The 25,327-nt window shown below is 39.4% G+C and overlaps 1 protein-coding gene across 2 annotated transcripts in view; it reads right to left on the bottom strand.

Annotated features, from left to right (window-relative positions):
- The window catches only part of SULF1 (sulfatase 1), a 206,381-nt gene that overhangs the window by 37,584 nt on the left and 143,470 nt on the right, over positions 1–25,327 (bottom strand). For both annotated transcript variants that reach the window (XM_089654284.1, XM_089654285.1), the window contains 4 exons: positions 25,049–25,177; positions 21,887–21,943; positions 17,062–17,191; positions 3,155–3,365 (listed from right to left, as the gene is read on the bottom strand). In XM_089654284.1, the coding sequence (XP_089510410.1) occupies positions 3,155–3,365; positions 17,062–17,191; positions 21,887–21,943; positions 25,049–25,177 (527 nt within the window). The remainder of the gene's footprint in view (positions 1–3,154; positions 3,366–17,061; positions 17,192–21,886; positions 21,944–25,048; positions 25,178–25,327) is intronic.

Raw genomic sequence — 25,327 nt, 5'->3', positions numbered from 1 at the left:
CACTGGCTACTGGTTAATAAATATTAAACAAGGAACTCAGCCTGTTTTGTTTTGGGTGTATTGGTGCATTTTTTGATCCCCTTTCTGCACATCCTTGGAGTGGAGCTCTCCTATTATTCCCCGAAGACCAGAGACTGTAAGATGAATTTTTGGCCTGTGAACTGGAGTGTATTCTCCACCATTATAGTGTTACTGGCTCTGAAGTGTACTTTCCACCATAATATGTTTATTAAAGTGTTACTAAACCCACTAAAATCAGTCTGTATATACAGTAAAGCATGCTTGTTATACTCACTGTGGAACCTAAGGGGTTATTCCGCTGCAAAAAGGCTGTTTGATCCTCTCTTCTCTGATCCCCCTTCTTCTACTGTCCCCAATCCATCTGCTGATGGAACAGAGCCTTGGGGGCATGCTGCACATGCTCAGATTGGTGTGTATTGCTAGAGAGTTTTTTTTTCTGGGGAGAGTGCATGTGATCAGCACAGGGCCAACCAGCACTGTCCAGAAAGGGGGTCAGGGGTTATGCAGCCTCATAGGACAATCTGGGGAGAATGAAAACTCCTGCAAGTTCTAACCAGAGCTTTGCTGGACACTGATAGAAGTCACAAGACTGCTCTAACTGCTGATGAAAAAAGGTATTTACTAAAATAATTACACTTCCATGTTCTGTGTACTGTGGGAGACCAGATATAGTGAATGCAGGGTCCTGGGTTTAGTGACACTTTAATGCTACCAATCACGGCTACAGTACAATATACCATATTGCAAAGAAACACAAGAATCACAAGATATTTTCCAATTTTCTGATGCTTCGTTGAATGTTGTTGTGGCCCTTTGAGTTAATCCTTGTCCCTAATATAATATGCAATAGGATATTTCTCCTGTCAGGGTTGGACAAAAGTTAAAGTGATTCTAAAGGAATGATGTTTTTTCTCTTAAATAACAAACATGTTATACTTACCTGCTCTGTGCAATAGTTTTGCACAGAGCATCCCCCATCCTCCTCTTCTTGGGTCTCCCGCTGACACTCTCAGCTCCTCCCCCTGCTGAGTGCCCCCACAACAAGACGCTTGCTATGAGGGCACTTGAGTAGGCTCGCTCCTGTTACAATGATGGTGCTCAGATACGGTTAAGGTCAGCTTTAACTTGGAGATCCCGGGTGTGCTGGCAATAAGGGCAGAAACTGACAATGTCACTAGTTTCCAGCTAGCAGTTGCTACCTCTTAGCCTGCTCCAGGAACGTGTGCGATGGGATGGGAGCTGTACAATAAAAGGTGCATTGCAGGTCACACTAAATCCAGATGCATTCTATATGCAAATACTGACTTCAGCAATATGTCAGCAATAAAGTGCTCTGCTCTCATCTCAATGTGCATGGTTTTGGATCATCAAAAGCTAAAGCATAACATTGTAGAGTAATGTGCTTGAGCCACATCTTGGATCTGAACCCAATATTTGTACATAGCACATAGCATGTAGTCAGATGAATGTGTACATATTGATGTGAAGATTACTTTAACCACTTGCCCTCCTGAGGATTTACCCCCCTTCCTGACCAGGCCATTTTTTGTGTTACGGCGCTGCGTTAACTGACAATTGCGCGGTTATGCAACGGTGCACCCAAATTAAATTTATGTCCTTTTTTCCCACAAACTGAGCTTTCTTTTGATGGTATTTGATCGCCTGTGCGTTTTTTATTTTTTGCACTATAAAAAAAAGGTAGACAATTTTGAGAAAAAAACAATATTTTTGACTTTTTGCTATTAAACATGTCCAGTAAAAAAATTTAAAAATCCAATTTCATCATACATTTAGGCCAAAATGTATTCCACTACATGTCTGCTAAAAATAATCCCAATACATGTAAATTAATTGGTTTACATGAAAGTTATAGCTTTTACAAATGTATACTGGAATTTTTTTTTTTTTTTTCATTTTTACTGGTAATGGCGGCAATCAGCGACTTATAGTTGGACTGCGGCGGGCATTCTGACACTGGGGGGAACTGACTTGGTGTCACTGACATTCCCAGTGACACCAATACAGTGATGAGTGCTAAAAAAAACCCTTGACACTCTACTAATGGCACTGGGCAGGAAGGGGTTAACATGAGGGGCGATAAAAGGGTTAACTGTGTGCTGGGTATGTTTTACTATGGGGCCCTGTATTTGTGCTTCACTGCAAGCACACTGCTTTGTATGGCTGTGCTATGCACAGCCATGCAAAGCACTGTGCACGAGATGACAGGGAGGAGAACTGTTTTGTTTACAAACAAACTGTTTTGTTTACAAACAGTTTTCCTCCCCATTGGAGATCACTGGGTGCCAGGGAGTAATCAACGGGTGGGACCTGGTGATTGACAGCCGCGGCCACAAATGCCAGCACGGGTAGGGCTCTTGCACGCCCCCTACCCGGAAATGCAAAATTACGTATATATACATAATTGTACGCAGCCATGCTGCCCTGTAGCAGTATTTCTGCTGTAGGGAGGATAGGAAGCGGTTAATAACCATAGTGGACCTTTGTTCATATGTTTTTACACTTTGTTTAATTAATAAACTATTATTTTTCATGACATGATGTGTATGATCTTAAGTGCTGAAATGTAAAGTCCTACCATTTATGTAATATTTTACAGTACATAGCAGTTACAACAACTTAATTCTAATACAGTCACTTCTAATAAGGGGGAGGGGGGTGGGTTTAAAACAACTTAACTGTATCTGAGCACCACAAACTGAAAACACTATTTAATTCATTTTTAATATTTAAAGAAAATGCATCCACCCATCCATGTCACCATGCTTTATTTGTTGGGAAACCACTTTTCTAGCCTGAGTAAAGGCAGATGATTCATGTGACATTTACTTCCTGGAATCCATCTGCCCTTAGCTCAGGTATGCATGCAGGAGGCAGGAAGGCTGTGTTTAGCTGGGATGTATGATATCACTTTGGCCGCGGCCAGAAACCAGGAAGCAATTGAAGAAATGTAAAAATAAAAAAAGGGTTACAACAAGTAAATATAATATACTGCACCTTTCTATCTATTTACTAATGCTAGTAGCATAAGGATTGAAAATAGCGAATGTTCATTGAGAGAGTTTAGTTCTGCGTTAAGCAAAAAATTTCTCTTTAAAATCCACTTGTCACTTACTTTTAGCATTGGCTGGTCTTAAGAAAATCCTCTGCCTTTTCCTGGGGTTCCTATGTGGCCTGTAGTCTGTTTCAGGACACACACAATCTCTGCTCCCATAGCCCTTCGAGTTTATACTTCTTGCCCTTTTCTTCAGAGGTACAACATCTGCAGATCCTTTACACTTATGAATCCGAAGTTTACCAGACACATCTTCAATGCACTGCCATTTCTACGAGGAAACGCAAACATTGTGGGATTGTTATTACGTTTTTATTGATAAATCCGCCTTCACGTTCTGATGACTCAATACTGCTGTAATTTACTTATCTAGGCCCAAACACAGGAGTTTCATCTTGAGTCATGTTCCAATCAAGGCAGTTTAGCTCGTCTACACAGCTTGTACAGTATGTCCTTATTAAAGCCTACAGTAAGTATGGGAAAAAAATCAACACAAGGGGCAGAACATTTAATGTAACGTGTCCCTTGTGCCGGTGCCAGATGCCATAGAGGAAATCTTCAGTTCTCTCCCCTCCACATCCTCCCACCCACCCATTCAGCGATAATATCATAAACCTTTTCTATAACCTTCTTAACCTCACATCCTACCCCGCAATCTCAATACTAACAAAATGTCCATAATAAAGTCCAAAATCCAAAATTGCAAAAATTGCAATTTTGGATTTTGGACTTTATTATGGACATTTTGTTAGTATTGAGATTGCGGGGTAGGATGTGAGGTTAAGTAGGTTATAGAAAAGGTTTATGATATTTGCACTTTCAAGGGTGAAAGTTTTACTTTTCTTTGGGGATTTATAGAGTTTTTGATTTAATCATTCAGCGATAATGTTACAATGCTGGGGGGGTATTACTAGCGCTGTACCTGCGACAGGCACGCATTATGCCTATCTAACAGCAGTGCTGACACTTCCCTTTGCAGCTAAAATAAAGACAACATCATTAACTGCAGTTAGGCATTAAAATGCATATCCAGCCCAAACCTTTTCCTTAGTTTTTGGTAGAGAAAAGTCAGGTTTACTGTTATCCAAGGCTTTGTTAGAAAGATTTCATCTCACTTCCAGTTCTACTGACAATATTTTACCAAGCTGGAAGTGAGTGGAGCAACCCAACACAGATTTTTTTAAACTTCTTCCCAACCTTGATATAGCCAATAGATGGCTACAGCGTGGTCATCCATGGATCCCCTCCCAGAACCACGCCCCCTGGGGTGTGCACCCAGTGTGCTCTGTGATTGATGTGTCCTTCGGACACAGTTAATCACAGATTGTGGTGAAGGGCCAATCACAGCAGCTCTTTACAATATGATCAGCTGTATAAAATCACAGATGACCACAATGTAAACTGACTTTCTGGTTATTGGAAATCCTTTCCTCACGGACTGTTACAGCGTCAGGAGAGGAGAGCCAGTAACCAGCAATTCACACAGGGTATGTTTACACTGATAATCAGGGCACTGATCATCATTGCCTATCAATGCTGCTCATCAGTGCTGCCTATCAGTGCCCAGCAGTGCCACCTATCAGTGCAGCCTTATTAGTGCCCATCAGTGCAGCCTCAGCAGCGAAGGAGAAAAATTACTTATTTGCAACGTTTATAACAGAAACTAAGAAAATATTTTCTCTTATTCAAAATGTTGTGGTTTCTATTCCTTTGTTAAGCAAAAAATGAAAAACCCAGTAGTGATTAAATATCACCAAAAAGAATCTCTGTCTAAAAAATTATAACAATTTTGTTTGGATACAGTGTTGCATGACCACGTAATTGTCATTCGAACTGCAACAGCACTAAAAGCTGAAAATTGGCCTGGGCAGGAAGGGAGTGAAAGTGCCCTGTATTAAAGTGGTTAAAAGAGCAGGAGCAAGTTAGAACCCAGGGGTGGACTGACCATTTGGAAACTCGGGCACTGCCCGAGGGCCCAGGGTCAGTAGGGGGCCCCATGAGATGCCCCTGGTACCTTTTTCATAGGCTTTTTTGAGTTTGGGCAAGGACACAGGAGCCCCATGATCCCCTATTGCCCGGGGGCCCCATGAGTTGTCAGTCCGCCCCTGTTAGAACCCCTACCAGATTCTATTTTATTCTGTGTCCCTGTTGCAGATTTTCCCTCATCCTTGTCTGGCAAATCCATTTTCAGAAAAGGAGAGGAGGATAAACCTCATTCTCTAGCATGGCAGCTTTTGCCATCCCTCTGTAAATTAATATGTAGTTAAATGCTTTTCAGATTGCATCTTACAGGCAAAGAAGAGGTGATAGGTCACTTCCTCATCACATGTCTTAACCCTATAAAGGCTGAAACACTGGGCCACAACTGTGTGCATTGCACACGTTTGCAGGGCAGTTGCGGCGTCGTACCATTCACTTGAATATGTTACGCTCAGCAGTGGTACCGCTTGTTGAATGCGACATGCAATTTAATTTCTGCTGCAGCCCCGAAGCAAAGCATGTGTACAGTCCTGAATGGCTGCATGCACTTTTTTGGGTGGTCAGTCAGGTGGTGGTAACACCCACTTTTACCAAACCGTTGACTGTCCATGAGAAGGAACCCCTGAATAGCAGTAAAAACCCTAACAGGAGTTGCAATCCTTCCTTACTCTATTTAAAACTAACTATAGAGATTATGGCTGAGATGTTAACCTCAATTCCTACTCTCAAACAAGTGTACATACTAAGGAAGCTGCTAGAAAACCCATATCTGCCCAATATCTCCAAAAACCTCCATAGTGGCAAAAAAGGGAACACAGCATCCATCTTACTTACAGACTTCCTTAGAAGCATATCCTTTTCTCCAACCCTACAGGTGCTGTTTATGTAGGAATGTAAAATGAGATTCAGTAGTCATTTCACACTCCATAGCTGGCGTGCCAGTCTTCAGATGTTTCCTAAATAGAGGAGGCTGCGAAGTACTGTTTATGTACACTGGACCAGCTCAAATGTCTTCATGTTTAGCATCACATTACTAGGAAGGGATCAAGTAATGCTTGCTCATGATAAATTTATGTAGGGCGCTTCAGACAGGAACAGTCAACAGCTGATACATTTATTTGAAGGACAATTCGGCACACACAGCATTCTGTCTGCAGTGAATGAGCTGTTAATGGGAATTTTTCTCCTTCAGATTTTCAATTAGCAGCAGAGATTGATTAGAGCTGAAACAAAATCGTTTTTGTGAAAACTTCCTGAAGGTATCTGTATCAGTTGTGGTTTCCATAAAAAAGACGTTAACATCTAGTAAACAGATGTTGAAGAGGAGGTGAAAGTGACTCAGCTTGGGAATCTTCATTCCCTATGTTTAATATATAACCCAACTTCCTTCCAGGTTACCAGAAGTGAGTATAAACCAGGCACCGCACAGGAAGCTGTGTAGCTTATCTAAACTCAGCCCAACATGCGGAATATAGAGTTTTGTTTATAAAGCTTTAATGGATGAGCATGCAGTAATGATAAACAGGGAAACTTCTGACCTATTCATAGATAATCTACAAAAAAAAAAAAATCAAATTAAATGCTAGCAGTCAAAGCTGTCCACACAGCTGTGGTTTCAGGAGGCAGCTTGGCATTCACCAGTTTCTGCTGGCAACCTACTCTCTCACTGTCCTCATTTCGGAGGTTTTTCCATCTTAGTGAAGAACTACTGAATGCCGTTATTCTTAATCATAAGAGATAAAGTGATCTGGAATGTAAGTTCATGATGTGGTGTCTTTACAACATGTGTAAAGAAGCTCAAGAATAAAGACAAATATAGAAGGGAGTTTAAAGATAAAGATACACTCACCAGCCACTTTATTAGGTACACCTGTTCAATTGCTAGGTAACACAAATTACTAATCAGCCAATCACACAGCAGCAACCCAATGCATTTAGACATCTAGATGCAGTGAAGATGACTTGCTGAAGGTAAAACCGAGTATCAGAATGGGGTCTTGATTACAGCTGCGATATTGAGATGGTAGGGTCAGAATTTGGCATATACAACATGAAAGCATGGATCCATCCTGCCTTGTGTCAATGGTTCAGGCTGGTGGTGGTGGTGTAATGGTGTGGGGGATATTTTCTTGGCGCACTTTGGGCCCCTTAGTACCAATTGAGCATCATTTAAATGCCACAGCATACCTGTGTGTTGTTGCTGACCATGTCCTTGCCTGTATGACTACACTGTACCCATTTTCTGATGGTTACTTCCAGCAGGATAATGCAGCATGTCACAAAGCTAAAATCAACTCAAACTGGTTTCTTCAACATGACAATGAGTCCATTGTACTCCAATGGCCTTCACAGTCACCAGATTTCAATCCAACAGAGCACTTTTGGGATGTGGTGGAACGGGAAATTCGCATCATGGATATGCGGCCGACATATCTGCAGCAACTGCATAATGTTACCATGTCAATATGGACCAAAACCTCTGAGGAATGTTTCCAACACTTTGTTGAATCTATGCCATGAAGAATAAAGGCGTTTCTGAAGGGGGTCTTACCCGATACTAGCAAGGTGTACCTAATTAAATGGGTAGTGAGTATATGTTGCAAACTGATAAAGATCTCATCATCAAGGAGATATTTTAATGTGTACAACTTGGCCAATGTTTCCAATGAGAAGTAAGAATGGTGTTCAATGACAATGACAGTTGAGGCGTGCCTAAGGGATCATTTACACTGTCTTCTTGCATAAGTGAACCCATGGCAAATGCCCGCTTTGCTCTTTTTAAGCCTACTCACAAATCTGCAATTCTAGTGCAGTTTTAGTGTGATGAAAAATGAGGCCTGCTAGCAGGGGCGGACTGACAACTCATTGGGCCCCCGGGCAATAGGGGATCATGGGGCCCCTGTGTCCTTGCCCAAACTCAAAAAAGCCTATGAAAAAGGTACCAGGGGCATCTCATGGGGCCCCCTATTGACCCCGGGCCCTCAGGCAGTGCCCGAGTTTCCAAATGGTCAGTCCGCCCCTGCCTGGTAGAACTTCTCTCCATGCATAAGGCTGATAGAACAATTACTTCTGCAAGTGGGCCCTAATGGTATTCATCCCAGAGTTCTTCAAGGTATAGTTCTTGACTGCTAACAAATCTTTTTAATCATTTTTCTTTTTTCTTTGCCTGATGAAAGGGTTTAACATCTGTTGTAGTCAAGTTATCCGAATCACTCCTGAACAAAAGGATCATTGGTAACTTAAAAACACACAACCTGCTGGACCCAAAGCAACATGGTTTTATTGAAGGAAGATCATGTCAGACTAATCTGACTTAATTTTTTGACTATTTCATAATCATAATAATATAATGTTTTGGACCAGGTGGTGCTGTGTGCATTGATTTCAACAAAACCTTTGACACAATTCCACATAATGATCTCATAAAAAAGTTGCAAACTTTTGGTGGTTTAGTAAATATGCAGTTGGCTAAAGGATAGATACCAGTGTGTGGTTGTAAAAGGGTTCTTTCAGAACAAAGACTAATCACTGGTGGTGTACTCCAAGGCTCTGTACTAGGTCTTGTTCTTTTTAATCTATATGTAAGTGATATAACTAAAGTGTTGTTGGGCAAGGTATGTCTTTTTGCTGATGACACAAAGGTGTGCAATAGGGCTGATATCCCTGAAGATGTCTAACATGTGTAACACCTTCCTAGTTAGGTGCTAGGATTTGTATAGTTAGGATAAGTATAGCTGTGTTTCTCTGATTAACAGTGAGGCTGTTCTGTAAATTCAGTGTGGTATTCTGCTTAACAGAGTGCTGTCATTGATTAGTCAGGTCTGCTCAGGATGGCCTGGTGCTGTTTGAGTTTGCCTTGAGTTCTGCCCACCATCTGAAAGCTACTAGAGCCTTCAAGAATCTGGGAGGGAACTATGCAAATGAGCAGCATGAATATGGATACAGCCCTGGCCAATTGCAGGGGAGGGTGGCCCCATTGCATGTTGGCAGCGGTATTTTTATGTTCTGTGAGTACATGGGTCAGCATCTTTCCCTGGAGAAGACTGCACCAAGCCAGGCTGGAGGCAGGCTTGCCTCGCCTGGCACGTCCTGCCATGTGGGCCTCAGGTGGGTTACCTGAGGGCCTGAAGTTAGAAAGAGTGACCCTTGTTCTATAGTAAGCTGACTGAGGGAGGCTGTCTGCCAATGATCTGTCTGGTATCACTGGAGAGAGTTGCTTGGAAGATTGGAAGGAGGCTGCCATTTTGTCCTTGGACTTGTGAGTATAGACACTGAGAGATCATGGTAACTTTGCTCTGTTACCCCTCTGGTGCTTGATATTCAGTGTGGGTCCGATAAAAAGGGAACACTTGTTGGTGTTCTGAAGATCTTGTCCAACCATTGCAACTGCCAAGGACTTAGCTCACTTTCTATTACTTTTGGACTGCCACAGTCTGCCATAACAGGCTTGTACCTGAGAAGCACAGCCCTGCAACTACTATTACTGCTAAGGAGACTTTGCTTACTCCTAAACTACTTGTTGCTACACTTTAAAGAGAAGTCTGCTATCTGCGAGCACTTCAACAGTGCTCAACTAAGAGATCAGCTAAATGTCCTCAGTTGTGAATAGTTCTAATTTTGGAGTATCCTACTGGATTCCCCATCCCTATCCCCAGTTCTACAATAAAACTCCAAAACCACACATCCCCTAGACCAGTGGTTGGCAAGCCGCGGCTCGCGAGCCACATGCGGCTCTTTACCCACTCTAATGCGGCTCTTCTGTGTGCCGGGCGCCTGCTCCCCTCCCTCCTCTCGGTCGGCCGCTCCCCTGCCTCCTCTCGGTTGGCAGCCCCAAAAGTCCGCGCGGACCTTTTAATCCGGCCCGCGGATGTGGCTGTCAGGATGTGTGTAGGCGGGGCAGCGTGCCGAACGTGAGGGGAGGGGAGCTAGGCTCCTCTCACAGTCCGCCCTGAAGACCCGAACGGCGCGGGAAGACAGCGAGAGGAACGCAAAAGGTAAGTGAATTGACACGGGGGACTTGGCTTACTAGAAGGGGGGGGGGAATAGTACTGTGGGGGATGAAATACTATATGAGGGATGAAATACTTTATGAGGGATGAAATACTTTATGAGGGATGAAATACTATATGAGGGATGAAATACTATATGAGGGGATGAAATACTATATGAGGGATGAAATACTATATGGGGGGATGAAATACTATATGAGGGATGAAATACTATATGAGGGATGAATTACTATATGGGGGGATGAAATACTATATGAGGGATGAAATACTATATGGGGGGATGAAATACTATATGAGGGATGAAATACTATATGGGGGGATGAAATACTATATGAGGGATGAAATACTATATGAGGGATGAAATACTATATGGGGGGATGAAATACTATATGGGGGGATGAAATACTATATGAGGGATGAATTACTATATGAGGGATGAATTACTATATGAGGGATGAAATACTATATGAGGGATGAAATACTATATGAGGGATGAATTACTATATGGGGGGATGAAATACTATATGAGGGATGAAATACTATATGGGGGGATGAAATACTATATGAGGGATGAAATACTATATGGGGGGATGAAATACTATATGAGGGATGAAATACTATATGGGGGGATGAAATACTATATGAGGGATGAAATACTATATGGGGGGATGAAATACTATATGAGGGATGAAATACTATATGGGGGGATGAAATACTATATGGGGGGATGAAATACTATATGAGGGATGAAATACTATATGAGGGTCGAAATACTATATGAGGGATGAATTACTATATGGGGGATGAAATACTATATGAGGGATGAAATACTATATGGGGGATGAAATACTATACGGGGGATGAAATACTATACGAGGGATGAAATACTATACGGGGGATGAATTGCTATGGGGGATGAATTACTATATGGGGGATGAATTACTATGGGGGATGAATTACTATATGGGGGATGAATTACTATGGGGGATGAATTACTATATGGGGGATGAATTACTATATGGAGGATGAATTACTATATGGGGGATGAATTACTATGGGGGATGAATTACTATGGGGGATGAATTACGATGGGGGATGAATTACTATATGGGGGATGAATTACTATGGGGGATGAATTACACTATGGGGGATGAATTACTATATGGGGGATGAATTACTATGGGGGATGAATTACTATATGGGAGATGTATTTTCAGTTTTAAAAATGTGGCTCTCAAAATAAATTTCAATCATGGTTTTGGCGAGATTTGGCTCAGTTGAAAAAAAAGGTTGCCCACCACTGCCCTAGACTACAAGCAAGAGTGTGTGTATATGGCTGAGGAAAATACTTTGTGCCTGGCTGCGGGGAGAAGCAAGGGGGGACTGGGCAAAAATACAAGCGGCTCTTCCGGGGGTAACGCTGCACATGGGAAATTATTTGGCATTGCTTGAAAATTAGTCAAAGCAGTGGACAACCCAATATAATATATAAATACATGCATAAATAAAGGCATAAATGCAATAAAATAATAAGATATAAAACATTTTAGTTCCAATTCAAAACAATTGCATTGGGAAGAGGATCCATATTTTCAAAGAAGTTACAATTATAATTGGCTAAATCCAATAAAATGTGGATGAAAATAAGGATTCATATTCTTGTGATAAAACTTTGTGGATTGAGCCTAAAGTGTTATATTAAATTATATATCTATTCCATTCTTTGTTTAACAAATATCATAAATAATCAAAAATGATGCCAGTAGTTTGGATCACAGTCATAATAACAGAAAAGATGTCTGGCAGTTGACTGTCAATATCTAGCTTTCCATCTGACACCTCCAGCTCCCAGTCCCAGACATGTGTGGTTTTATTTAAAATCCACAGCTGGCCATAGACTGGAAGTTTACAAATGTATGGTCTGGAGATGTTTATTTTATGAGAAAATTAGATGGCTGAGCCAAACCAGACTACATTAACTTTCATCTGAATTATTAGAAAGGTTGAATTTCTCTCCTTCAGTGAAATTTGACATAGTAACCTTGGGCTGCCTTACCTTATAGAATTCTTTCTCAAAAGACAACCTACAGCTGATATTAACCATATTGTACATAAGAAATCTAGTTAGGTCCTTGTTTTTTTTTTGTTTTTTTTTTAACTCAGACACCTTGAGTGAGATCCATATAAAGTAGTACAAGTAGCCTACAGCCAGGGGCAGACTGACAACTCATGGGGCCCCCCGGGCAATAGGGGATCATGGGGCCCCTGTGTCCTCGCCCACACTCAAACCACACCAAAAAAAGCCCATGAAAAGTACCAGGTGCATCTCATGGGGCCCCCTACTGACCCCTGGCCCTCGGGCAGCGCCTGAGTTCCCGAATGGTCAGTCCGCCCCTGCCTACAACATATGTCAAGTAATATAAAGAAACACATATTTTGTACATCTCTAGAATACATGTGCATTTCCCATGTCCTTTCCCTTTCTAAATGTGCCCAGAGTTTAATTTTAACTGACCTTTCCCAACTTAGCAAAAATAAAAATGTCAACAAACTAAGATGGCAAGAAATGAGTCACTGGAAGTCTGTTACAGCATATCTTACTCCTTCTTAGACCCCATGCACAAATGACTTTTTTTTTCTCCCCTGGAGGGGAGAAATACGAAGTGTTAAAAACATTCCTAAAGCAATGTTTTGCAAAAACGTTTAGGCATGTCCAGCATGTTGGTGTTCATTCATTCCATTGTCCAGAATATTAATATATTCTGGCCATTGAAATGAATGAATGCCCAAGTGCTTTATGAGCCTAGCACTAAGGTACATTTCAATGCGTTTAGGAACATCAAGCATCTTTTTTTACTCCGAAATGCTCCTCTCCTGAATGTGCTAGTCCTGGGGTTTTTTTCTGCCTCAAAAGCCCCTGCCTGTAAATGCCTGTGTGCATGGACAACAATTAGGGGTGTTTAAAGGCAACCACCCCAGCAAAACGCATCTAAAAGTGGCATTTAAAACATCCTCCATGCATGAGGCCTTAGGATGCACAGTCTCTAACAGATTTACTTCTGGTTTTGTTCCTCCATACAAGTCTCTGTGAAAGTATGGCAAACTCAAGCTATACCCATCTTAAAAACTCATCTCAAAAGTCTGTGGACTTTTACCCTTCTGTATACCCAGTAACCCAGTCTGTAAGACCTGTTGGGGACTAGAGAAGAACAGAGAAAAAGTCCCAGTGACCACAAAATCAGCCAAATTTGTGATCATATTTTCCATTCTGTCTAAACGTTATCTTAGTAAATGTTACCTGGGCACTTCTTAAACAAAGGCACTGCAGAAACTTATGAAAAGCAAACTGCATAGGTGTGAACCAGGCCTTAGAGAAAAGACAATTTAGATATAAAACAACCACCCTGACCAATACTTGCCCCATGTATGGACTTCTTTATAAAAGAAAAAAACAGTTCAGCTTAAACTATATACCAAACCCTTGGTTCTTGACTCCTGGTTGGGTTCTGCATATACCTTCCAGTATTCCTACAGTGGTTCTCCTGCATAATTTGCACTGAAGATGCTGTTTGGTGATTCATGGGTATTTTCTATCCCCAGTGCAGGTTGCCGCACATCAAATAAGACCTCACCTCATTACGAGGTGACAAATGTATTTAAAATACCATGTATTTTCTCTAATTTAAATTGCTAAATCAGAAGATAAATAATTTTAAATCCCATGCAGACCTTCAGAGTAACTCTAATTGTATACACAACATTCCAAAACATAATTTCCCACTTCTGAAAAGGGTGTCACAGGGAAAACAGTCCTAAAACACTACCCATAGTGCTTTGTGTAGGGACCACCTCAGTTTAATATTATATCCAAAAGAAATTCCAGTGTCCATAAGGGTCAGTCATAAGAAATGATATTCAGCAGATCTCAGGGGGAAACCTGAACTGGGTACAGCTCACATATACCACTCAGGTTCAAGGAGAACAGTCCAGCATGCACTTTCACACAGATTAACAACTAATCACTTGTGCAGCAAATAGGAAATTCTTTGCAGGGAGATTTGCGCTGTGCAATAGGCTTACAACTGGCCACTGGAATGCAATCCCATGTTAATCCGCCTTGGAATTTATAAGAACAAGGAAAAATTGGATATATTAATAAAGGTATATGTCAGATGATACAAGCTTGAAATAAGGCACTGCTATTGCCAACTCTTTCCAGTAAGTCATTTTTAATTTTGTATAGGTTAGAAAGCTTTAAGATTAAGAGATAATTAAAAGACCATTCTGAAGGTTGTAACATCTTTTCAAGAAACAAGATTTGCCTAAAAAACACTTACTTGTATGAACATAATGTACATTGGCCTTATATGGTTGCTGTATAAAGTTTTATTTGAGTCTTACCGAGAGCAGTAAGTCAAACAGCATATATATATATTTAAAGGTAAAATGCTAACCGCAGTAAAAGTAATTAATAGCTAAAAACTTTAAAGGGCACCTATAACCGGGATACAAATCACCAATATATGTATACAATGTCAGGTTACTCATACTTAATTTTTTTTTTCTTGAGATAAGGTTACAATTTATAAACCAGTTCACTTCAGGGAAGGGTAAGTCTTTGCTGATAGAGGAACCTACGGGCAACAGATTTTGTCTGAGATGGGCTGAGGTGCTGCTACTGTTTTCAAAAACATAAGGATCATTATTTTTGCAGAGGTGGCAAGTGATAACGTGTACAGTAGTAAAGTAAGTGCTGACTATTACTGTAGAGATTTTCAGGCATGTTTGTAAAATTGCTGGGAAGTCCTTCTTTATACTTTTATAATATAATAGTAATAATGCCGATTACAGGCATTTGATAAGTCGTTCTGATCCCCAACTAAGCATCCCACAGGCAATCTAAAAGCTCACAATGAGCTAAACAAATCCCTACAGATGTTAAGGGTTGGGAAGTGGACTCTTGCAATGCTATACTCTGAGCATGCCAATGGCCACTACATAACTTTGTCATTGCCTCTTAAAATGGGAATAATCACTGTGCTAAAATGGATGGAAAACATATATCCCAAGCATTGTAAATACGAAGTGGGAGATTTGAGCATGTGCCATTTTTTTTGTTTGACTCCCATTAAAATTAGGTGTATTCTCTCCAATAAAATCCATAGCAATAGAATAGAGTTCTAAAATTAAAATAACATAGATCACAAAATACACATAATAAATGAAACATCAATAAATCCACAAGAATTGTAACTCTTTATGATTCTAAGTCTACAATAAGTCCAACAAAGAACAGTTTTCAGAGTCAACATTCACCGGTGTCATTTACAAAGCAGTAAAAGGCAGAAAGCAGTACTCTTATAAATACCATAACTGTTCCTGTAATGAAAGAGATTCTTAGCATATTGTAATAAGAGGATTATGTCTCCATAATCCAATTCATTGTTTTGGCATCTATGTACTAAGTAGTTCGAATAGCGAGAAAAAATGTATGCTCTACAGAGGTGATCCCAAAAAGGATGATTAGCAGGTGAGATCCTACTAACTTTTTATTGTAAAGTCATCATACCAATATGGAAATAAAATTGGCAACAATTTTAAAACAATTTATACACTATGGCAAGTTAGAGGTCAGCACTGCAGAAAAAGGAAAGGCTCACAACAGTGAAGATCTTGAAAGAAAGAAATTTGTACATTAGAAAGTGTGGCTGGCAATATCTAGGGTCTGCTGAGTGGGAAAATCTAACCACATGACAATCAACAACAAACCACCAATGTAAAATATACAGTGCATGCATCTGCCTCCTCCACAATGCATTATGAACAATAAATGTCCTAGGTTTCAGGCGATTTTTTGAGTCTAGTATTTCCCCACTCATGGAGTTGATTTACTGAAGGCAAATAGACTGCTCACTTTGTATGAAAGGTAATTCGTTCCAGAGCTTAGTGAATGAGGTGAAGCTCTGCTGATCTCCATTATCCAATCACGTGCAAGCAAAAATGCTGTTTTTTTTTTTTCATTTCCCTTGCGTGTGATTAGGTATTCTTAGTTCACCCTTATCACAAAGCTTTGGGGAAAATTACCTTGCATAGTGCAACCTCCCTTGAAAATTTAACAGCCAATTTGTCTTTAGTAAATCAACCCCACTATGTCCAATGTCAACAAATATGAGGGCCTTACTCCATTCATACAAAATTCAGCTTTAGGTTTGGAGATTTGTACTCCTGATGTGATTATACAGTTTATAAAAAATTGTAAGCTCAAGTATCAGCAGCAGATAATTGGTCGTATACCTACCACATACATTAGAGCTGAACTCCAGAAGGATACCAAATACACAAACGAATTCAGCTCTTTACAAAAACACTAATCCCTTAGCAGCTATAACAGATGTCTTATATGTATATTACCAACAGCAGGGGTGGGCGATCAGCTGTTGTGGAACTACATTTCCCATGATGCATTGCAAAACTGACAGCTATGGCTTGCAGAGGCATGATGGAACTTGTAGTCCTGCAACAGCTGGAGAGCCACAGTTTGCCCACCCCTGACCTACAGTATGTATTTAGCTGCTTGTTAAGATAGCTAGAGTTTAGCTTTAAGTATTTGAATTATTCTTAGATGACTCTGTAAAATTCTTTGCACATGTTCTACACTACAGTAATACAAGTTTTTATGCAAGATTGGAATTTTTTACGTGGGAAGTATCTATACACATATGTAATCCATTCCTGAAAACTTCAGAAACATCCTACACAGTGCAAGAATGATGAAACATGAACACCTGCAATGTTCATTCCGTTTCCAACGAGTGGACCAAATGGGAATCAGCTAACATGTGGGTAGAGTAGCTTCCGCAAACACGGCACAGTTGCTCTTGATACCTAGTGAGGTATTTTGTTTGATGTTTAATTCTGATTAAATTAACAGAAACGTAATGCTTTACAAAAGAAACAAAGCCCAGACATTTGCCTTACCTGTCCCGGCTGTTCACAAGCTGTCTGGTATCTGGCTTGCTGGCAAAGCTCCTTCACCCGCTCATATTTTGGCAAATGGTTAGACTGTGGTGCACTTTTGTTTGGCTCCTCTTTTTTTCTGATGAATTTTCTATTAGGGAAGATGTTTAAAAGTGAGAAAGGACAAACAGCTTTCAGGATTAAGTTACTAATTACTAAAGCATAACTACAGCCAAGATAAAAAAAACACACAAAAGTCAGCACAAGGGACATAAACAAATTACAGTCAGTAGCATGTGTCCCTTGTGCTGAACCACCATCTACCAGAAGATCACAGTGGTGTGGATGGAGCATGGACAGAGCAGGATTTCAACTAATAGAAGAGGCATCAGCACAAGGGACACATCCTTCTGACTGTAAGTTATGTCCTTTGAACTGATTTTATTGTTTTTTTTTTTTAATTATGGCTGCACTTAGGCTTTAAGTGCAATTACTGATAGAAATCAATCTGAATCTTTGATGCTGTACTTTGTACTATACTGTATACATCTTTCTGGTATCTCAGTTACTTGGCTCTGTATGTATATGCCATTTGTTAATAAAAAACCTCTGTTAAAGAAGTCATTGTTGTATTATATGGTTTGATGTGGAAAAACCTGAGTGGCCTACACAGAGCCCTTATCTCAACCACAACACTTTTGGGACAAACTGCAATGCAGATTGCAATTGAGGTCTTTTTCTCCAACATCAGTACCTAACCTCACAAATGTTCTTTTTGCTAAGTATGTGCAAACTCCCACAGACATACACCAAATGTTGTGGAAAGCCTTCCTGGAAGAGTGGGGGTTGGTATAGCTGAAAAGGGGGGAGGGGGACAACTTGCTAATGCTCATGGTTTCATGAGATGTCCGACAAACTCATATAGCTGTGATGGCCAGCTGTCCACACACTTTTGGTCATATAGTGCATGGCAAATATTAGTATTTTGAAGACATGTGTGTTTCATTATGATTTGTTTTTCGGATGAAAATGTTATTTTTGGAGTTTCGGATGTATACAAATCTCCGAATGGACATAGTAACAAATGTCAACGAATCTGAAAAAAGGATATAACAAAATTAACAAATGCATTTGTTTCATTCGGATGACATCACATGATACAATAGTAGTTCAGACCCACAGGGAAATTAATTCAATTGTTCAAATTTGTTTGATTATCCAGATAACGAATGGATCCAAATTTTGTTCTATTTGTTAATTCAGATGTACATGACGCTAGTCGATATATATGCCATTTCTCTTGGTGGGTTAGACTAGCATATTAAAATATTGAGTTCTTGTGATTCAAATTCATAGATAATATATTGAATATATAGCAATCTTCTGAAAAAACTGCAACATTTTTCGAACCAACAAATATATGAAACGAATGCCAAAGATAGAAAATTAATCTCGAAAAAATTAATCAGTGAAATATGACAAATATGACAAAACAAAATCCCTCAATAAGTGAATGCATCCAAAACAAAACGAAAATTTCCGGCATGCACATGTCTAGTAATTTGTTCACAGCTCCACTGCAACTAAAAAGCAACCCTAGCCTAAACTGCATTAGGCATGAAGATTCTTTGCCAACATGAAGATAGTAGGTAATACACACTGCTATTAAGCTCACTCCTTTATCATAGCTGTTTAATTCCATAGGGAAACATCTTATTGCTTCACCTGAATTTGGTCATGAAATATCACAGATCACATAACCAGAAGATATGTGGAGTACAGTCCCTGCACCAGTTACCGTATTAGCAACCTCTCGTCAGATGGGTTCTGCTTCTCCCACCTCACTATCTGGTGTGCTCGGTATTATTATAATTTTCAACTATTTAATACTGCATGGTAGAAAGTGCGCTTGGGTTTTTGGTAAGATGCCTTCACCAGTGTTGTGAAAGTTTGGTGCCCGTGAACTATACATTAATGACAATTCATAGATCTTCATAGAAAATAATACAATCCCAGTGCTGCCCAGCCTACATCCTATGCCAGCAAGGGAGGCCCCACTTTAATTTCCCCTTGGGTTACAACCCATATGGAAGAAAAATATATTTGAAATATACTTTAAAAATATTCTTCCCAAATATATTTACATATATTTGAAATACTACAATTTTGGCCATATTCAATATATTTCAAAATATATTTCAATAAATATATATACTGCATGTTGAAATGCATTTTTATTACAAACTATATGAAAAATATTTTCAAAAATACATTTCAAATATACTGTATGTCTTTAAAAATACAAATATCCATTTTTAGAATGTGTTTACAAATATATGTAAAAATATACAGTCATGGCCGAAATTGTTGGCACCCTTGATATTTTTCCTGAAAATCAAGTATTTCACACAAAAAAGGTATTGCATTAACACATGTTTTGCTATACACATGTTTATTCCCTTTGTATGTATTGGAACAAATATAAAACAGAGGCAGAAAAGCAAATATGACATAATGTCACACAAAACCCCAAAAATGGGCTGGACAAAAGTATTGGCACCCTTAACTTAATATTTGGTTGCACACCCTTTGGAAAACATAACTGAAATCAGTCGCTTCCTATAACCATCAATAAGCTTCTGACACCTCTCACCCGGAATTTTGGACCACTCTTCCTTTGCAAACAGCTCCAGGTCTCTCTTATTGGAAGGACACCTTTTCCCAACAGCAATTTTAAGATCTCTCCACAGGTGTTCAATGGGATTTAGATCTGGGCTCATTGCTGGCCACTTCAGAACTCTCCAGCGCTTCTTTGCCATCCATTTCTGAGTGCTTTTTGACGTATGTTTGGGGTCATTGTCCTGCTGGAAGACCCAGGATCTTGGACGCAAACCCAGCTTTCTGACACTGGGCCCTACAGTGCGACCCAAAATCCTTTGGTAATCCTCAGATTTCATGATGCCTTGCACACAGTCAAGGCACCCAGTGCCAGAGGCAGCAAAACAACCCCAAAACATCATTGAACCTCCACCATATTTTACCGTAGGTACTGTGTTTTGTTCTTTGTAGGCCTCATTCCGTTTTCGGTAAACAGTAGAATGATGTGCTTTACCGAAAAGCTCTATCTTGGTCTCATCTGTCCACAAGACGTTTTCCCAGAAGGCTTTTGGCTTACTCAAGTACATTTTGGCAAACTGTAGTCTTGCTTTTTTATGTCTCTGTGTCAGCAGTGGGGTCCTCCTGGGTCTCCTGCCATAGCGTTTCATTTCATTTAAATGTCGACGGATAGTTCGCGCTGACACTGATGCTCCCTGAGCCTGCAGGACAGCTTGAATGTCTTTGGAACATGTTTGGGGCTGCTTATCCACCATCCGGACTATTCTGCGTTGCAATCTTTCATCAATTTTCCTCATCCGTCCACGACCAGGGAGATTAGCTACAGTGCCATGGGTTGCAAACTTCTTGATAATGTTGCGCACTGTGGACAAAGGCAAATCTAGTTCTCTGGAGATGGACTTGTAACCTTGAGATTGTTGATATTTTGCCACAATTTTGGTTCTCAGGTCCTCAGACAGTTCTCGTCTCCTCTTTCTGTTGTCCATGCTTAGTGTGGCACAGACAGACACACAATGCAAAGGTTAAGTGAACGTCTCTCCTTTTTATCTGCTTTCAGGTGTGATTTCTATATTGCCCACACCTGTTACTTGCCCCAGGTGAGTTTACAGGAGCATCACATGCTTGTAACATTCTTATTTATCCGCAGTTGTGAAAGGGTGCCAATACTTTTGTCCAGCCCATTTTTGGAGGTTTGTGTGACATTATGTCGAATTTGCTTTCTTTCCTCCCTTTTTTTGTTTTGTCCCAATACACACAAAGGGAATAAACATGTGTATAGCAAAACATGTGTTAATGCAATACGTTTCGTGAGAAATACATGATTTCCTGGAGAAATATCAAGGGTGCCAACAATTTCGGCCATGACTGTATGTTAAAATTATTTTTTTATATCTTAAAAAAAAAAAATGAAGAATATATTTTAAAATAATATATTTTAAAAAATATATATTTTAAATATATTCTTCAGATTTTTTGTAACATATCAAAGTCATATTAACATATATTTTTACATATATTTGTAAATGCATTCCAAAAATGGAGATTTGTATTTTTAAAGACATACAGTATATTTGAAATGTATTTTAAAAAATATTTTTCATATATTTTGTAATAAAAAGGCATTTCAACATGCAGTATATATTTATTGAAATATATTTTGAAATATATTGAATATGGCCAAAACTGTAGTAATTCAAATATATGTCAATATATTTGGGAAGCATATTTTTAAAATATATTTCAAATATATTTTTCTTCTATACGGGAAACCAACCCTACTGTTGCCTGACAACCTCCACTCAACTGAATTGTTTGTTTAATGTACATTAAAATACCCACAAAAGTAGTTCTTAAACCATGCTGCTTCACAGTTCCTATACACAAGATATCAATACAAATAATATCAGTTGTAAAAGTCACTTGTATACCTCTAAATATATTGACCATCCTAACCAGCTATGGCTTTACAACATATCACCATGTCTTATGTAAAGTATATTTTATTAAACTAGAAAAAGAACCTTCTATTCCAGCCTGGTAGTTTTCTACTGGTTATTGCTTTGGGGCTCTCTGGCATAAAGACAAAAAAATATTCCACTGGAGAAGTACAGTAACCTCCTCTCCAATCTTGTGCCAGATGTAATTTTAAATCATGACACATGTTTATATTGTCGAGACATGTTAAAATGAAGTTCACTCATTGTATGAAATAATAAACGTAGCCTGTTACCCTCTTTCCACCAAGAATGTATCTCTCCAGATCTTGTTTTTTTTATTGGTCCGTAATCTGGAATAAAAGGAAAGAGGAGTGTGAGAACCAGCTGTGCAAAAGTGGGCCTCATGTTAAAACAAAGGAGTCAAAAGTTTGCATTGACCATAGCAACAGGAGGTTTGCAACTGTTTTTTTTTAGCCAGTTCTACAAAGTGACAGAAGAAACCGACTGTTTCATAAATGAACTAATTTTGTTTTCTCCAATTTTATTGATAACTGATTACTAAAATTCTAGTAGCTTGTTCCCTTTATTTGGGATCATTTCAGTGTGTTTTTGTTCCTTTAGTAAATGTCAGTTCAGTAAAGGTTGAAATGAGAATTGGCAAATTTAAAACATCCATCTGTAGGCTGTATAAATGATTCTATAATTTCAGGCTTTATCTGTACTATAAACCAGCCATTCCAGATGTGCATATGATTCCAGGGGTGTAATAGAATGGCTTGTATGTCTCTGCCCACTGCCTAATCCTAACCTAATCTAGCCAGACAGAAATTTGGGAACTGCCATTGCAGACCTGTTTTACAGTATTGTATATCTATCATCCTAAAACCTCTCTTTCACTACTTGTTGGGTTACTGGTGTCCCGACAATACTTGCTCTGACTCGCTAAATAGCGAAGCAAGAATAGATATGACACTCCGCAAGCTTGGAGCTTCACTACCCCAGAACAATTATGCAGCTGAGAATTGTTGGGTACCATATGGGATCACCATTGTTTTCAGTCAGCAGTGGCAGCTCCCTTGTTTCTTGTTTCTTTTATGACCGTTTTAATTTAAACCCCTTTTTGTGGACTGATGATATATTGTATATTGTAAAACATTGATAAAATAAACAATCAATAAACAATCAATCAGTCATTGCTGTACTGCAAAAAGATTTTAGTGGACAGCTGTCTATTTTGTCATTACTTGCCAACCCTTTTGCACACTAAGGGCTCATGTACACGGGGCATTTGGAAAACTCTTCTGAACGATGGAAACTGACTGCAGGAAAACGTAGGTTACAAAACGTCATGCACGGTTAGCCGCATTTAGAAGCGTTTGCGGTTAGAATCGTTTTTTTAAAAAACCTCAGGAGACCCTCCCAAATGCCCAGAATGCACTGAAAAACAGTAGATGATTAACTATTTCAGACATTTTGAGAGAAAAAGAGAGAACACAAGCAGAGAGAGCAGTATGTGTTGAGATGACCTGTCTTTTCTGGTTGTATTCACTATGGATCCCATCATGAGCATAATGCGGCACGTTCTACCATTTTTTCCTTCACGCAAAACCTGGAACTGACTGTGCTGGTGTGCTAGGTCCATTTGAATACATGGAAAACGCTTTGCATGCATTTCTGATGATGAAAAAAGGCTCTGGACAGCATCTGGACATGGAACAGTTAAAAACGCTTCTAAACGCAAACGCTTATAAACGCTGCTAATGGCGTTCACAAGCGTTTAAAAGCATTTGCCATTTGAAACGTTGGTAAAATCTAGTCCTGAACGCAAGTTTGGTGCGTTAAAAAAAAACGACTGTAAGCTCAACTGCCTGTAAACGACTGTAAACGACGATGTGTACATGGACACATAGGAAAACATTAGGGAGAGTTCAGGGGCTGCTGAAAAAAATGCTGAACAGCTCCTGAACGTGAGTTTAGCAGCTGCAGTGTACATGAGCCCTGACATTTTCATGCTGATTGACACCTGTTGCTGGTGATCTCTGCAGAGAGGAGTATTCATATACTGGCTGAGTAAACTGTTTTCTGGATGCTTTATGAGTCTTTTTAATACGCTGCATGTTTTACAGTCTTGTAAGTGTTGTAGATTTTGCTATAAATGGCTGTAATAAATACTAGCAGTGAGCACTATTATGTCGTTGTTGCTCTCTTCCATAAATGGCTTACCACTGGGAGTATTGTGAGATCAACCCTTTACTACCATGTTTGTTACTGCATTTGGACCTGGCTGTGGAATATGCTAACCCTTTATACATTAAGCATTATTAGGCTTCCCATAACTGAAGGGGCTTAAGGTGAGCTGTTTGATTGGCACGAGATGGAGTTGGAGCACCTTAAGTACAGCACGGATATTTTAGAAATATCACGTTTCCGACACGGAGAAAGTTTGATAAGAAGATTGCTCTGTGATTGCCATTTCATTTTTACACGCACCGGGAATTTGGTGAGTTTTTTTTGGACTGCACTGTATGTTTTTTTTTCACATTGTATTTATTTTTGTCTGGGATGTTCTCTTTGTAATTGACAGTTTGTATTCAGATGTCACTTATTATTAATTTTTTATATTAATATTATATAGAATTTATATAGCTCCAACATTTTGTGCAGCACTTTACATAATGAAGGTAGACATTACAGTTACAATACAATTTGGTATAAGAAGAATCAGAGGGCCCTGCTAGTTAGAGATTACAATATTTACACCTAAAGTGTTACTAAACCCACAACAGTAAAATCAGTCTGTATATGCAGTAAAGCACGCTTGTTATACTCACTGTAAAACCTAAGGGGTTAATACTCTGCATTGTATAAAAACGCTGTTTGATCCTGCTTTCTCTGATCTTCCACTTCTTCCAGTGTCCCCCTCCTATCTCCTGATAAGACATATCATGTGGAGTCACTCTGCACAAGCTCAGTTTGGTGTGTATTGTTAGATACTTTTTTTTTCTTGGAAGAGCGCATGTGATCAGCACATGGCCAATCAGCACTGTCCAGACAGAGGTCAGGGGTCCTGCATCCTCCTAGAGCAAAATGAAAACTCCTACAAGCTTTAACATGTGCTTGGCTGGACACTGATAGAAGTCACATTACTGCTCTAACTCCTGATGAGAAAAGGTATTTAGCAGTTTATATTTACTAACATAATTGCATTTCCATGTTGTATGTACTGTGAGAGACCATATATAGTGAATGCAGGGTTCTGGGTTTAGTAACACTTTAATTTACTAAGAAAAAGTTTGGATAAGGCTGCACTTGTTTTGTTTTTTATTTTACCAAAGAGTCAAAGTCCATTTAATTTTTTGCTTTAGGGAGTTATACTATCTTTTACATCTGTCTTTCTACATCTGTTTTCAGTTACACCACGTACACATAATATGTAAAGACAAAGACTGGCCAACCTGTTCCCCGGTCTCTCAATATCCATCAGAGGGAGAACAGACTTCCCATCCATATCAGGAGGAGTATCCAAACCAGCAATATCCAGTATAGTTGGAGCAATATCCAAGTTCAGCACAATCTGAGGCACACTGCAAAACACAACCGTACAGAGCTACAGATAAACTGTAATAGAATGTTATCTGCATTCATTTCTAATGTAATGAGGCAATTGAAATACATTGCTATTAACAATCTGCCTCTGGACTCTATAAACATTTTCAGACTATTACAGCAGCATA

Source organism: Staurois parvus, unplaced genomic scaffold, assembly GCF_062004578.1.
Source record: "Staurois parvus isolate SC_StPar_1 unplaced genomic scaffold, SC_StPar_1.0 ptg000748l, whole genome shotgun sequence".
Lineage (NCBI taxonomy): Eukaryota > Metazoa > Chordata > Amphibia > Anura > Ranidae > Staurois > Staurois parvus.
The sequence above is the reverse complement of the archived record's forward strand: the minus strand, read 5'-3'. Positions and strand labels throughout refer to the sequence as shown.